Consider the following 15,383-nt stretch of genomic DNA (forward strand, 5'->3'; position numbering starts at 1 on the left):
GGTAACGCGACCTCTAGGTAGACCTAGACGTAGATGGGAGGACAACGTAAAAGCGGATCTAGTAGAAATAGGATGGGTGGGTGTCGATCGGAGAGGTGCATCTTGGGTGGGGTTGATACAAGATAGGGCAGCGTGGAAGGCTTGCGTAGATGAGGCGATGAACTTTCGAGTTCCAAATGCCACGTAAAAAAAAAGCGAGCTTGAAGTGAACTTTTTGTTGAGCGGGCAAAAGCAGGCAAAAAAAACATTTACACCCTTAGAACACGATATATATATATATATATATATATATATTTGTGAGGAAATGAAATTTCAACTAGGCAAGTAGTAAACGTGCAGTTGTACCTATTTTCTTTAATATGAGAGCCTCAGAAGAAAATACGTTAAAATAAAAACACACTTTTTTATAAAAGAACTCGGATCATAGACTTTTTTCAACGTTCGTCTTAAGAAAGCACGTCTTTTTTGTAACAGCTATCTGAATAAACTGACAAAAGTACTGTTTGCGATATCGTTCTTATGTTACTAATATAAATTAATATCTGAACAATACATTCGTTTGGAGAAAGCTACGTACCAATGTATTGGCAGCGGTTTTTAAACTGAGTTAAAAGAGGGAAATTTCTGTCATTTTCCAAAATGATTTATCAGTTTAAGATATTAACATATTAGTACATTTTTGTCGATTTCACTGCTGTCCTGTGGAATGCAATATGCTTCATCAATGACGCAAAAGTTGTCTATCAACTTCCGAATAGTCTCAAATTCATACATTCACTCTGTTATACAATCTCTAATAAAGAATACTTATAAGGAACCACACTTCCAATCATACACAGCATTAGTAGAAAAGTTAAAATTGAGTAACTGCTTCTTGGCGTAAACTGAGCAAATTTTTCGCTCAGCGTTTGTTTCAATTAATACCATCAATTGTTATTTTTGATATATAATATGAATAACAATTAGAGGGGGTCCATTACATTCTTGCGACAATACAGTAAGATGCATTGTAGTGTTGCACAAGGGCGATATGTAATTCATTCAGAATAGCAGTTCACCGATCGACATAATAAGAGTCTTGTTTAAAGTAGTTATAAAGCATGAGTGGCACCAGTAGGCTCAACAAAAGGCAGTTTGGTACGGGTGGCACCACTTTGTATGCACTGGGTCCGCAGATAGCGATGGGGGCGATCGAAAGACGCCTATGCACCACCTATGTTCACTGGCCATAAAATGTCTAATATTTCCTTTATCTTCGCTTTTTCATTTCTAAATGTTACTTGGCGTGACAAAGATTTCGATTCTACAACAAAATACAGCCCTGATAATCTCACACAACATTTAAAAATACGCATACGTACGATCGATCTTGCAGTCAGTATTTGCATACTTCGGACAAATTCGGACATACCAGACACAAGCTTTACACGCACATACACACACACGCACACACACACTTGAACCGCTCGTATAATGCCGGAATGATATCGAGCCGGCAAATCGTCAGGTTGTGTGCATTCGTCGCGATTGCCATTCGCTTGGCCGTCGCTTAATCGTCCAGCTGACGAGGTTATTGCTGCCTACGCTCGCGAATCGCTCCGGGTTATTGTTGTGCGCCGTATCGCGCAGAGCCAACCTCCGATGGATTCGCGCGCTAAGCTCCTGCCAAGAGGTTTAACGTGCCCGGCACTGGCATATACGCGCGCATGCAGTCTGATATATTTTATCGGAAACAGTAAAGATCTTATGGCTGATGGATATGAATCTAGAGCAGGAAAGGGGATATTTCGCATTCAAGGCTGTTATTTTCTTTATGGTATATACCGGCTTCGAATTTCGAATGATCCATGAATTTTTTAATGCTTTCGTGATACACCCTGCTGCTGTATTTTCAATCACCTGCCGGAGAATTTTGCATTTTGCTGATGTTGAATCGAGCAATCGTTAGGAGGGATGCGTGAGCTTTTTATAGGCTTACAATCTTTAGGGAATGCTATTAGTTCATTTTAATATACAAATATGTATAGTTATACAAACTTAAAAAATATGAAGATGTTCTGATAGTGAGTAAACAGTATAAAAACTTCTATTTAATTAATACGCTTGACTAATTAATTAATTGACGATTAATTAATCGAGAACTTGATACAAATTCACACTTTAACAATATCGGAATATCGGACAATTCACGATTGCCGTAAAACGGTGTCAAGCATGACTCGAGAAACATAATGCGGTATCTGATGGCCGACACATCAGCCGTTAGGTCAGGGCATTTCATTGCGGTAGTTAAGAATTAACGGCGTCTTCCCGGAACCCGTTTCTGCCACCATGAAAAGCCGCAAGCGCAGAAGCCTCGCCAACATCACTTCTATAGATACAGTGACGAAAGTCCTTTGCAGACACCGCAGGAGCCAGCAGCAAAGAAACTCTCAGCGACGCTCTTTTCCATTTCCCGCCAATTTCCGGCCACAGCAGCACCTCCATCATGAAATTCATCGGCTGCTGCTTCCTCTGGATGCTTCCTGTTCCAAGCCCATATATACTTATACCGATGTTTACCCGATACGCTGGATAGGAACTGCGTAACTACACGTATACAAACTTGGGGGGTTGATAAACATTTTTCGCGAGGCGCCGCTGTGCGCTGTTATACCGCATAAATATTAAAATATTTCAGACCGAGAGATATATGGATCAAAGCTCGCGTATATTTCACTCGCGCTGCTGTTACAGCGTCGTTATCTGTGCGAAGGAGGATAATGTATAGCTGGCGCGGCTTGTATCAAAATACGCGCGAGCTAAGAGATATATATGCTCATTGTTTTCGTTGTGAAATATTCAGTACGGGGTAAGGAAATGAAACGTTGCTCTGCTCGTGACGCCGGATGGCGCGCTTGGAATCTTTAGGATATAAAAAAAATGTTTGAGACAAAATGATAAAATGAACATATCAATGTGTACACCGGCAAAATCTGCATTATTGAATATACTGTTTAGTTTATTTTAAATAATTATTGTAAGATTTTGACAATAAATACTCTTGATACAAGAATAAAAATGTATACATTGACAATAAATGTAAAATAGCAAAAGTAAAAAAATTATTTCTATACACGTGCTTACACTATATTTATGCACTGAGAAAAATTTGATAGTAGAAATTACTATTTGGGATAGTAATTTTTACTACTTTTCATAATAAATTGGTAATAGACTTGTAAGATATTAGATTTTACTATCCAAAGGTAGTAATTTTTGATGAAATCGAATTTAAAAAAATTTAATTTCAATTTCGCTTAGTTCTATATTTTACACCTCTTAGGTACTTCGCGCTATTATTACTCTATTAATTATTATTTTTATTGATTATTATTATGATGTTTGGAAGAAAGAAAGAGATTAAATTTTTTTTTGCGGCGAATCGAACCTGGAGCCCCTATCTGAGATAGTAAAAATTAATATATCTTATAGTAAATTTTACTATAAAAGCTAGTAAAAATTACTAGCTTCCGAGTCTGTTACCAAATTATTATCCGAGATAGTAATTGTTACTGTCAAATTTTTCTCAGTGTGCACATCAATTCATTTCTATTATGCATAATCATGCTTCAGATAATCTGAAAGAAGACCACTTAGCCAGTCGGATAATCCTATTGTTTGCATCCATTTGTGATATGCGATAGTACTAATGGAGCTTACTAAGTTGAACTTCCTCCATAACTTTGGTGTATATAGTAATAAGCACTGTTCAGAGCTAATTCTCATTCTTGATAACGAACCAATTATCGCATGTCTAGATTTCAAAAACTTAAGGGAATAAGAAACGTTTATTTAGAGCATACTTTTTATTACTTTTAATAATAAATCTGCAAAATTAATAATGTTCCTAGTTAACTTCATTAACAATTTATAAAAGTTTTAATAATCTTTATCGATTATAATATAATATAAAAATCGATTATAATATATTATAAAAAGTCAGCTAATTCATACATTGAATTCCTTCTACCGTTGTACCAAAAATCATAACAGCTGCACTAGATTTTCTGCTTACAGACGACTTTCAAAGAGTCAAAAGTATTTTTCAATTCCAAGACTATTGACTGACGATCAGGCCAGATTAAAGGCAAACCCTTCAGAAACTCCAAATCAATTTGTAAGCTCCAAGCGGGAGAATGGAAAAGGGTCGTTATTATCGGATTTTTCCCATAGGGCGAATTTTCTCCTCTCTTATTTTCATTTCAACTTATCCTCTGGACGTTTCCGGAGTTCTTGTTATTGGGAAAAATTTGCTCGTACGTGGTTACACATCGAACGCCGTGTATAAACTAAAACAACCTGCGCTTGCTTCAAAGAAAACAATTCAGGAATTGCTTTTCCTGCCGTAAAATTGTTCTGTCCTGCTATCCTGATTTAATTTAGACGATATTATTTTATCAAAATTGGCGATTCTATTTTATCAACATTGACGATTCTATTTTATCAACATTAACGATTCTATCTTATCAACATGACGACAATCGTTATTTCATTTTAGCAGATCAATGAAATTAATATAGGAATGTAAGAAAAGTCAACAGCTCTATCATCGATTAAGCCAATATTTACCGACACGTAGGCAACATTATCTCCACGCGTCAACCCTTATTCGCGTGCAATCAAATATATTCCTCTTCTATTCCAAGAGCTAATGTTATCAAAACGCGTATAATATCGATGTAGATATGGTGTGAATTCCCCTTGCGAAAAGCTCACCTTCTCGGTTCCACTGCCATAGGCGTCTGTCCGTTATCACACTTACCTACGGACTTCCTGGTAAAATGCTTGGCCTACCCCTTATCTCCGGCAAACAGATGACTCGACTAAATTCACCACCCGTCCGACGAAGAAAAGTTATATAGTATATATGCGCGGAATCCACGCACGTCGAAAATCCGGCGAATATAATGACCGCCGATTTATTATTCACTGAGGATTGCCACTTCTTAAAGAAAAGACGTCTCAGAAAGGGCCCAAAAAAATGATTTTACCGAAATCATGAAACGCGTTCCGCGCTGACGGTGATTTTTCCCTGGATCATAACCCCGGGAGTGATAAACGTGGCGCATGATTTTTAGTGAAGTTTATAAATGGCTCTCTTGAAAGGGCCAGTCTTATTGAGGTGAGATATCTTTTCAGAGAATTTTCATTAAAATTGTGAAATATGACATTATTTCAGGAGATTGCAGGGGATACTGTATTAGAAAATATGTAAAAGAAATTTTGTAAAAAAATACATTTGCTTTCACAAATAAGAAACCTCTCGCTGAACTTTAATATGAAAGTATTTTTTTTTTCAGAGCGTTTATTTATAATGAAAGTAACGTCACGAGTCTCATGCAAACATAACGTACAGAGGTCTTACTAGACATGGTTCTGAACAAAAAACAAACGATTATGTCCACTGTTTCAAGGCAGTTACATTTTTTCAAAAACGTAATTAACATCTCTTATAAATACAATAATATTTTTTTTTGTAAATGGCGAATGAAAACTTTCGATAAAAATGTTTACTTATCTATGTTTCAATATTTTTGTAAAGCAATTTTGCACTTAGACTGTACTTTGATGCTCTCGTGTCAAGTTACGAAGTGGTTTATATGTGGATGAAAAATCGGATCCATCCATGCAAATCTGATGCGATGGACAAGCAATTTTTCTTTAATGGCTTGATCAGATATTGAAATTTTTCGATCTCTCTATAGATTTACTTAAAAATAAGAATGTCAACAAAAGTAGGACTTTTTATTACTTTGTATATTGAAAATGAAAAATCTAGTTCAGTCATATCTTCGGTTTAAAGAAAAATGCACAACATCGAAATATATTATGCAATATTGTTTGCTTGCAAGAAAAAGAATGGATAGTTAGTATACACAGTTTTTATTTATTAAAGCGGTGTACTTAAACAGTTATAGCATGAGCAAGCCTAGCCACCCTGACAAAAGGCAGTTTTGGCATAGGTAATCTACTGCTATATAAGCACTGAGCTTGCAGATAGCGCAAAGGGGAAATAATAGAACGCCTATGTGCCATTTATGTTTGCTGGCCAGAAACGTGAAGAGTTTGAGCGGTGAGATAGAATCTTTTGGACTTGTGAAAGCTTTTAATGCAAAGATTGATTTTAAAAAGTGGAATTCCACCCTTGTAACTAATTTTTCCAATTTTCACTCTGGAAGATTATAAATATGTAGACAACGAATGGGATGATTACAAAGCTATTTTTAGAGTATAAGATAAAATCCATTTTCAATAAATCTTTCCTATCGGATCCAAACGTCAAAACAAACATCTAGCTTTTCAATAGCCCCTTGCATTCTGCGAAGTATACCAATCAAAAGCATCTCTCCGGGCGATGTGTGCTAAATCACATTCGGCGCACTTGAACAGTCGATTTTGCCCTTCCCCGTCCCAGTCGCCGCCCTTGACTCAACGCCGTCGAGAGTAGCGATGACGCGAGCGCACGTGCTCGCAATAAGTTTTCCTCGCTGCACTCAGCGAAGCTGCTCCGTCTTTTTGTCCCGTGCCGGCGGCACACTCGACGGGCCGAAAACTTATACCCGGCCTGTCGAAATTTACGGACTGAGCATGTCTGCGCGAATCCAGCTCTCAACAGTCCTATATACCGCCTTCGTTTGCTCGGAGCGATTTATTTTCTGCTAAGCCTTTTTAAGATCCCGTTTTAAAAGAGATTTATACTTGTGTAGCTAAGCTTTGTGCAAAAATTCGAATAAATTGAATCTCGCGGCATACCAAGAATTTCCAGGTTCGCTCGGATACCTGAGCTTCGCATCTTGAAATAATTTCAATACGAAAGTTTAGATTAAATAGTGAGAGAGAGATCGCTCCGAGGACAAGTCGAGCGGATGTAGGCGCAGCCCCGGGAATGGGAAAACAGTGAAAGAGCAGGCGATTGTCCCGAATCGAAAGTTGCGCGCGCGCGTGGCTTCGCGTATACTATACATCTTCCGACCGCAGCTCGTTTCTGCAAAGTTTTCCGAACTCGGCCGCTGTGTTTACCCCGAAAGCCCTGCGCCTCCTCTCTCTCTCTCTCATCCCGTTCGCTAAACTCTTTTGCCGCACACGACCGTCGCTCCTGTGCTCATTTCGCGTGAGCTTGGCTCTTGCTTCCCAAGGGTTGTTTTCCCTCTTTTACCTTTTTTTTCGGGTTTAGTAGGTTCGGCTGCTACCATTCGCTGGATACTCTTTTCCCCGTGTGTAATACCTCCCGTTATTCTCACGCGACCCTGTCGGCTTTTTCGAGGGCTTGTTATTTCGCTGTTTTGAATAATTCTGTGAAATTACTTTTTAATTGGATATCGTTATCTGTGCTTGGTTATTTAGTTAGCAAACTAATTACACGTTTGAACAAAATTTTGTTTACTTCGAATAGAATAATGATCTATTTACAACAAATATAATTGTATAATTTTTCTTATTTTGTTATTGCGAAATTAAATGTGCATTGTGCATATAAATCAGCTGTTTTTGTGTGCAAACGAACGAAAATTGGTTCTGTGGCTCTTTTGTGTAAGTTCGAAAACTTTATCGTCCTCGCGATTTCGACGTTGTGTTGCGCGCATAAACTTCAAACTGGGATTGCCAAGAGCGAAAAAGTGGCTGTCACGTCACGATCTCAAATCACGCGAGTTTTCACTTTGTTTTATACAAATAAAAACTTTTTTTCTTTTCGATCCCAAACCGATCGAATATTTGTATGCGAAACGTTGTTTGGGCTCTACACAGTCAGCCTTATTTCAATTTTGCAGACCAAACATTATTTCAAGTAAAACAAAATACTTATTTAATTGCATAAAATAAAATAAAACGACATTTTACGAGTGGACGAGAAGTCTGAAAAAAATCGCACTTTTTCTCAGAGCCAAACTAACAGTTGTACACCTCGAAAAAAGGCAGCACAGACTCCAGGAAGCTCCGTTCAATGGACAATCACACTTTTAATAAAGTCCAATTTCTGTCGTGTACACCGAGCAGACTTGCACACATCCGCGGAGAGGCATCGAAAGCGGCAGCTCCGGAAATCAATTCCGAGTCGCCGTATAATTGCGACGAAACGGCTCAAAGTGATCCCGATGACCGCACGCGGATCTGTCCGGTTCTCGCGATAATTAGCAACGGCTCGCGCCTCTCTTATATGCGCTGGTTTTCAAAAATAATCCGTAAATTTTCCCATGCAAAAAAGCTCGAAAGAAAAATGGTGGCGTCCGTCGTTTATCGATTGCCCGACTCGTGTCCACAGTATTTTTTTTTATTTTCGTCATTGGCTCGCCATATTTTTTTCCAAACGCAAACGACAGTGCGAGGAAATTCGATATGCCACGCGCACGTGCGAGAGGCGCTGCCCACGAGATTTCACGCGAGGTACGAATTATTTTTATTGCGGCCCTGGCAGAAAATTGAGCAGCGAAACTGGTGAGCAGACTAGTGACTGGCCAGTGCTACTGGCCAGTATGAAGTACATGTCACTGGCTAAGAACTGCCAAGTATAATTAATACAAATCTATTATACGAATAAACAGGTATAATAATAATCAAAACATATTTAATAACGATAATTATTTTTAATTACAAATCTACTTAAATCTACCGTTTACCCAAATAGTTGTGATAATTTTTCCAATGTACGTGTTAAAGAGGCAAAAAGGAACAACCTAACCTAGTATGCTACGTAGTGTATACTACAGGTGGTACAGCCGTACAGGCTGTCTGCTTATAACTTACTTATATTCATATAGCAGCACAATCAGTACCTAACCATACACACATACATATAAGAGTATATACCACATATACTATACTAGACGTGGCGCAGTGCGCTGCGCGCACTGTAGTAGACTATAAGTTCATTAATTTATTAAATGGAATATAAATACTTGATTGATATTTTTAATATTTGTTTTCTATCACGGAAATATATCAAACTTTACAATATATGATTCATTTCGCGCTCATATAAATTTCAAAATTGCCGCGGTTTCGTCGCCAACTTCCTTTTAAAATTTTAAGGTTATGTCTCGAGAATAGAATAGTCTCGAGAGTAGAATGTCTCTAGAATATTATAAATACACAAATTATAATTTGATATGTATTATAGTATTATATTACATTTTTAATATTAGAATCAATTTTAGAAATCAAAAACAAATCAAAAAATTCTAACGATACTTTTGACGCATGCGCACTACATGAGCCAATCATATTTACGCATTCTTGGCTTCACTTCATCCGGTCATGACTTTTTTATATAGGGACAGGTTGTATATGTTGTCTGCTATGCTATAGAGCAGAATAACAGATAACACCACACACAGTTCTCACATTCTCAGTCAATGTTAAAAATGATATGGTATACACTGACTCAATCATTGTTGATTAAGTGTAAATTATAAAAAAGTGTCATCTATGTGCCCAAAGTCACCAATGATGAGGTCTGTAAAGTGAATTGCACAGATATTTTTATCTCATCAGTATGCGAGCCAGTTACTATGAATGTCCAAATCTGTCATTATCATGCTAAATCCATGATATTAAAGTTGGATGTCTGTTCTTTTGTGTAAAGACTTGTTAAATTATTTAAAAACTGACTGTCATGTCAGTTTTTACTTAAACATCTTGGTTTGGCTTTTGATCTTGAACCCTATGGCTTTGGCGGCTTTAAGCACATCGATGACACTTTTTACACAGTACTTGCACTTACACAACACAAAGTCAGTCAGTACCGCATACTTGTACATACTTTCATATATGAGTGTATGCATCTGTAGGGTTAGGTTGAACCTTTTAACACATTCCTTCTATACTAAAAGTTTACATTGAAACATTGTCAAAAAACATATTTCTCGTCATTTGTCATTTTTATTAATTTCCAATGCTAAAAATAGTAAGAAACGCACAATTGTCATTAGTTCTATTTTCAAGTCTGATTCCCCAGTCCTTGGCTAGTGACTGTGTCAAAAATCTGACGAAATAGGCACATCGACTGGCGAGTAACTGCTGAACGCACTGGCCAGTTCAATCAGAACTAGGCAGTGACTGCTAATAAACTGCTGAACATTTCTACCAGGGGGGCGAGCAGATTTTGGTGGCTTGTAGATTAAGGGAAACTCGTGTTTTTTTCCACCGCTGCCCATCGGAATTAGAGGGTTTAGGTCGTCGCGAAAATTGGTATGTTTGTATTTTTCGTGCCACTGCGCCGAAACTCAAATATCAACAGATCAGTGTTATCCGAGAGTAAAATATTTTTATTGGACCCCGGTTGGCTGCAGTCATGTCGCTTTTATAATATTGATTCTTTCATTATTTACGAGAGCTTTCGAGTATTAATCTCAACCGGCTATTGAAATACACGGAAAAAAGCTTCGCGTTTGTGAAAACGTTTCGTCATAAATGAAGAGATTGATTGGCTCTCTCTCTCTCTCTCTCTCTCTCTCTCTCTCTCTCTCTCTCGCGTTGGATATCACCAGTGGAGTATGTATGCAAGCGCAAAACGTTAAAATAACCGACAATCTCGTGTCATCCTCTCATCAAAGCAAAATTTAATTTCCATTCTCCACGTGCGACACTACCTGACAATTACCCTCGGGGCTCCAAGAATCCGCAAATATATGTAACGAGCCTCGTCAAGAACAAGCGAAGCTATGAATGCAAAATTACAGACAAGTCCGACAAGACCACGATTCTAAATCCCCGAAAGTCAACGTCGTTCTTCAATTTGCCAATGTCGTCGGTAATTTGGCTTTGTTCTCGAAATTCCTCCTGCCACTAACGAAGCGGGTATTCATCGGGCCCCGATAATCGTCTGGCACATCTATATACCCCAGTGGAGAATCGATTAGAGCAGATAATTACTACGGCCGCATCCCTGCGAGTAATTAGCGACGCACTTCCAAATTTAAGCTTGCCTCCATACACACAGAGATCCTCGTCCCTATCGACCAAATCCTCGCGAAATAGAGGGAGACACTGCAACAATTGATAATTAACGTAATCGCGCGGTTCTTCGAGCTGACGCTGCTCCGCGAGTACAATGTATTATTAGACACGACGCCGTGTATGCATGTGTGTATATAGTTGCACCTGCGGCAATATAGCAGAACTCAACTGCACGCGCGCATTGTGAGGAGGATAGTGCGCGTTTATGTATGTGGACGTGGTGCGTTCGAGTACCGGAATGTGGATCGGGCGGGTTTCGTTGGTTGTTGGTCTTGGAATCGAGGACGGATTGAAGCGGGATGATAATGGGTCAATGGGGAACATTGGCGAGAGCGTATACGCGCGGAATAGAAAAGTTTTTAATCGAGGAAAAAGGATCGAGGGTTAAGCGTTTAATTGAAGCTCGAATGCGGTGATAAAAGAGGGCGGTGCGTTTATTGTTTGGAATTTAATGTTGATAATAATAATTATTAAATATAGGTCGGCTTTTGTTTTTTAACTGAATTTTGAAAGGAAGAGCGAAAAGCGGAAATGCATATTATACTAATATTTCAGATATATTTTCATGGTACGTGAGCAGTACCGCTAACTTAGTGTATCCCAAAAGCACCGCTGGGAGTGACTGTAACTCAAAGAGTTAAAGGCCGTAATGCGGGGAGCATTTCCATATCTATATAGGTACGCGCGCGTTGGTTAAATACGGGCTAGCTATTTCTATTCATATACAAATTCGAGAGTGACCTACATATTATACACTTTCGATGTACATATACTTATACATTTATATAGAGGTGTTCTCAAAGTATATGCTTTTTGGCACAATATGCAAATTTATGTATAAGCCCTATTTAGTATATCTTTATAAATTTTTTATTTTGGAAAATTAAAATTCACTTGTTCGAAGGCGAGTAACGTTTTAAAGAGGTAAACAAGAGAGTTTTTTGTCCCTTTTTTGTGGTGTACTGTAACTCCGGGAGAGGTAAATAAATTTACAAAGAAAAAGGATTACGTAAAAAATTTAAACTTTTTGAGGTATTTTTATAGTTAGATTTTTACTTTGTAGTTCTCAAGTGGCTCTAGCAATGTTTCAAGAATGCGTCTTCCAATAGTCTGTAGGACTTTAAGACAATGCGATTTTTTTTATTATTTACTTACTTAATATTTATTTACTTAATAAGGTACCTCTTAATTAAAGTAATTCGATTGACGCACTCGCACGGCACACAAAGGGAATGTAGAGTGAAACGTTGACTTAATCTAAAAAGAGGATCGAAAGAAGAGCTCATTGAAAGTTATTGATTCTTTGTCGAATACAAACATTAGATGAAAGATCTTTTTTCATAATTATTATATTTTTTATATCATCAAGTCGATACGAGACTATACACTGCTCGAAAGCTGTTGCAGTTGCCAGTCGGAATCGCTGATTCACAGAGAAATATTTCCGAAATACGTATAGTTTTTCCGCAATTTCACTTCACAACTTGGTTAATACTAAGCAAAAATTTCACTGCATGAAATGCTCTCTCTCTCTATATATATATATATATATATATATATATATATATTTCACGTTTTTATACCTGTTATCTTATGCAGAGAAAGGCTTATCACTTTGTCCAGGCGAATTTCGTTGCACGTTTTAATTAGCTCAGCCAAGGCAAAACTTTTAATCCGATTACCGATTGCGCAACAGCCTGTTGATGACGCAAAACGAATTTCTCATTATCACTCCCATCGTTCACAACTCGATAACTAACCTTAAATTTACACTGGCTAATTATTTTTCGAGCTTCGTGTATAGAACTCACAAGCTTTTGCACAAAAATCTCGGAATGGATATTGAATGGACCGGTAAAGCACTCGATCTAAGCGAAAGTGCAAATTCGCGCAATCTGTTGCACGGCTATATAGAACGTAAATCGATGAGGTCCGTTGAGAAGACTCACCTGTAGGTGATGAAGGCGAAGACAAGAGCGACGAGTGAGAGACTTCCTCCGAGGACCACGACGAGGCTAAGTACGCCGTCCTGATCGAAGGAGGCGGCCAGCCCAGAAGATATGCCATTTGCGAGGCCGTTTGACGCCTGAGGGAAGCCGTGAATCGCACCCGTGTATAGGGTCTCCATGGTTGCGATAGTTTCACCTGGGAACATAAGATAGTTGATTTTTTACGTAACCGAAAAGGGCGTATAATAACCTAGACACGCGCGTTTACCCAAAAGTGAAGCGTCCTACACTCAAATATTTAAGTCGACCACGTCGACCTCGAATTTAACAGTAAACCGTTTTGCCGACGTCGACACTTTAAAATTCAAAACGACCCTGTGGTCTAGTATGACGGTCGAAAAAACAAAGCAGACACGTTTTGCATGAAAGTGGATCCGTCTTGTTTTTTATATACGCTCTCTCCCGCGAAGGTAATAAACATAAACATGCTGCAAACTGAAATGGAACGGCCGTTTTTTTTTTACATGGCATTTGGAACTCGAAAGTTCATCGCCTCATCTACGCAAGCCTTCCACGCTGCCCTATCTTGTGTCAACCCCACCCAAGATGCACCTCTCCGATCGACACCCACCCGTCCTATTTCTACTAGATCCGCTTTTACGTTATCCTCCCATCTACGTCTAGGACTACCTAGAGGTCGCGTTACCATCGGCCTGCCCTTCATGACACGCGCTGCCGTACGGTCGTCTCCCATTCTCGCTACGTGCCCTGCCCATCCCAATCTGCGCGATTTTATTATTCTGTTAATATTTGGTGACGCGTACAGATTGTGTAACTCATCATTGTGTAGTCTCCTCCATTCCCCGGTTTCCTCATCTTTCTTCGGCCCGTATATTTTTCGCAAGACTTTATTTTCAAATACCCTAAAACGGTTGTCCGCCTGCTTAGTGACAGCCCACGTTTCGCACCCGTACAGAACCACCGGCAGTATTATCGTCCTGTATATTCTTATTTTAACGTTTTTAGACAACAGCCTCGACTTAAGTAAATTACTCACGGCGTAGAAGCAAGCATTACCCGAATGGAGTCTCTTATTTATTTCGACATTAATCTCGTTTCTATCATTTATGGTCGTACCCAGATACCTGAATTCGCTAACCTTTTCAAAAGTAAAATTCCCAACTCTGAGATCTTCCTCCCCTCTGCAGATGCCTAGCTTATTCACAATCATGTACTTTGTTTTTGATTCACTCACTTCTAACCCTGTATACTCCACCGCTTTTATGAGGATTTCTGCGTTTCTTGCTACCGTTTCCCTACAATCCCCCAGTATATCCAAATCATCTGCGTAGCCTAGTATCTGCGTTGTTCCATTAAGCGTTGCGCCCATCTGGCTAACCTGCATTTTTCTAACGGCATACTCTAACGTTAAGTTGAACAGCACCGTAGAGAGCCCATCCCCTTGTTTTAAACCATCGCGTATCATGAAGGGTTCTGATACATTAGCGCCTACTCGGACCTTTCCCGTGCTTCCGTTCAGACATATTTGAATTAATCTCACGAGTTTTTTCGGTACACCGAGAAGTACTAGAATTTGATACATTTTGCTTCGCTTAATAGAGTCGTACGCTTTTTTAAAATCTATAAATAGTTGGTGTATGGTTTCGCAAAATTCCCACTTTTTCTCTAACAACTGTCTTATGGTAAACATTTAATCGCTCGTCGATCTGTTGCGCCGAAATCCGCACTGATAATCTCCTACTATATCTTCCGCAAATGGAGTGAGTCTAGCTTGTATTACGTTTGACAGAACTTTGTAGCACGTTGCTAAAAGTGAAATACCCCTATAGTTATTGCAGTCTGTCTTATTCCCCTTTTTAAAAATCGGTATAATGATAGATTCCTTCCAATTTTCGGGTATTGTTTAATTTTTCCAGATGGGACATACTAGTTTATAGATTTTGAAAGTGAGCTCGACGCCCCCATATTTGAGTAACTCAGCTGGTATAGAGTCATTTCCCGCGGCTTTGTTGTTTTTTAGTTTTTTAATCGCGGCCTCTACTTCTTGGTAGCTCGGTTCCTCCACGTGGGGTTCAGCAGTGTGAATTTCGTCCCCTAATTCTTCGCTATTTTCGTGCACGTTTAATAATTTATCGAAATAATTTTTCCACAGTGACAGTAATTCGTTGTCATTTGTTACGAGGTCCCCGTTTTCGTCCTTCATCAATTGCGCTCTACTCCTAAAACCCTTTCTGATGGCGTTAATCCCTCTGTACATTTCGCGGGGGTTATTTTCCTTACTGTTAGTTTCTATTCTCCTAATAAGATTCTTTTGATACTCCCGCTTCTTATTTCTGTAGATCGCGTTCGTCTGTTTCCTTACGTTAGAATACTACGCTTCTATTTTGTAAGCTATTTAATTTAGCCTTTTTGCGCCTT

The 15,383-nt window shown here is 38.8% G+C and overlaps 1 protein-coding gene across 1 annotated transcript in view; it reads right to left on the reverse strand.

Annotated features, from left to right (window-relative positions):
• LOC100680372 (adhesion G protein-coupled receptor L4) overlaps positions 1 to 15,383 on the reverse strand; it is a 155,891-nt gene that overhangs the window by 133,616 nt on the left and 6,892 nt on the right. Inside the window, exon 2 of the mRNA XM_031920787.2 lies at positions 12,945 to 13,140. Coding sequence (XP_031776647.1) covers positions 12,945 to 13,123 — 179 coding nt within the window. The 5' untranslated portion in view covers positions 13,124 to 13,140. The remainder of the gene's footprint in view (positions 1 to 12,944; positions 13,141 to 15,383) is intronic.

Source organism: Nasonia vitripennis, chromosome 1 (genome assembly GCF_009193385.2).
Source record: "Nasonia vitripennis strain AsymCx chromosome 1, Nvit_psr_1.1, whole genome shotgun sequence".
Taxonomy (NCBI): Eukaryota; Metazoa; Arthropoda; class Insecta; order Hymenoptera; family Pteromalidae; genus Nasonia; species Nasonia vitripennis.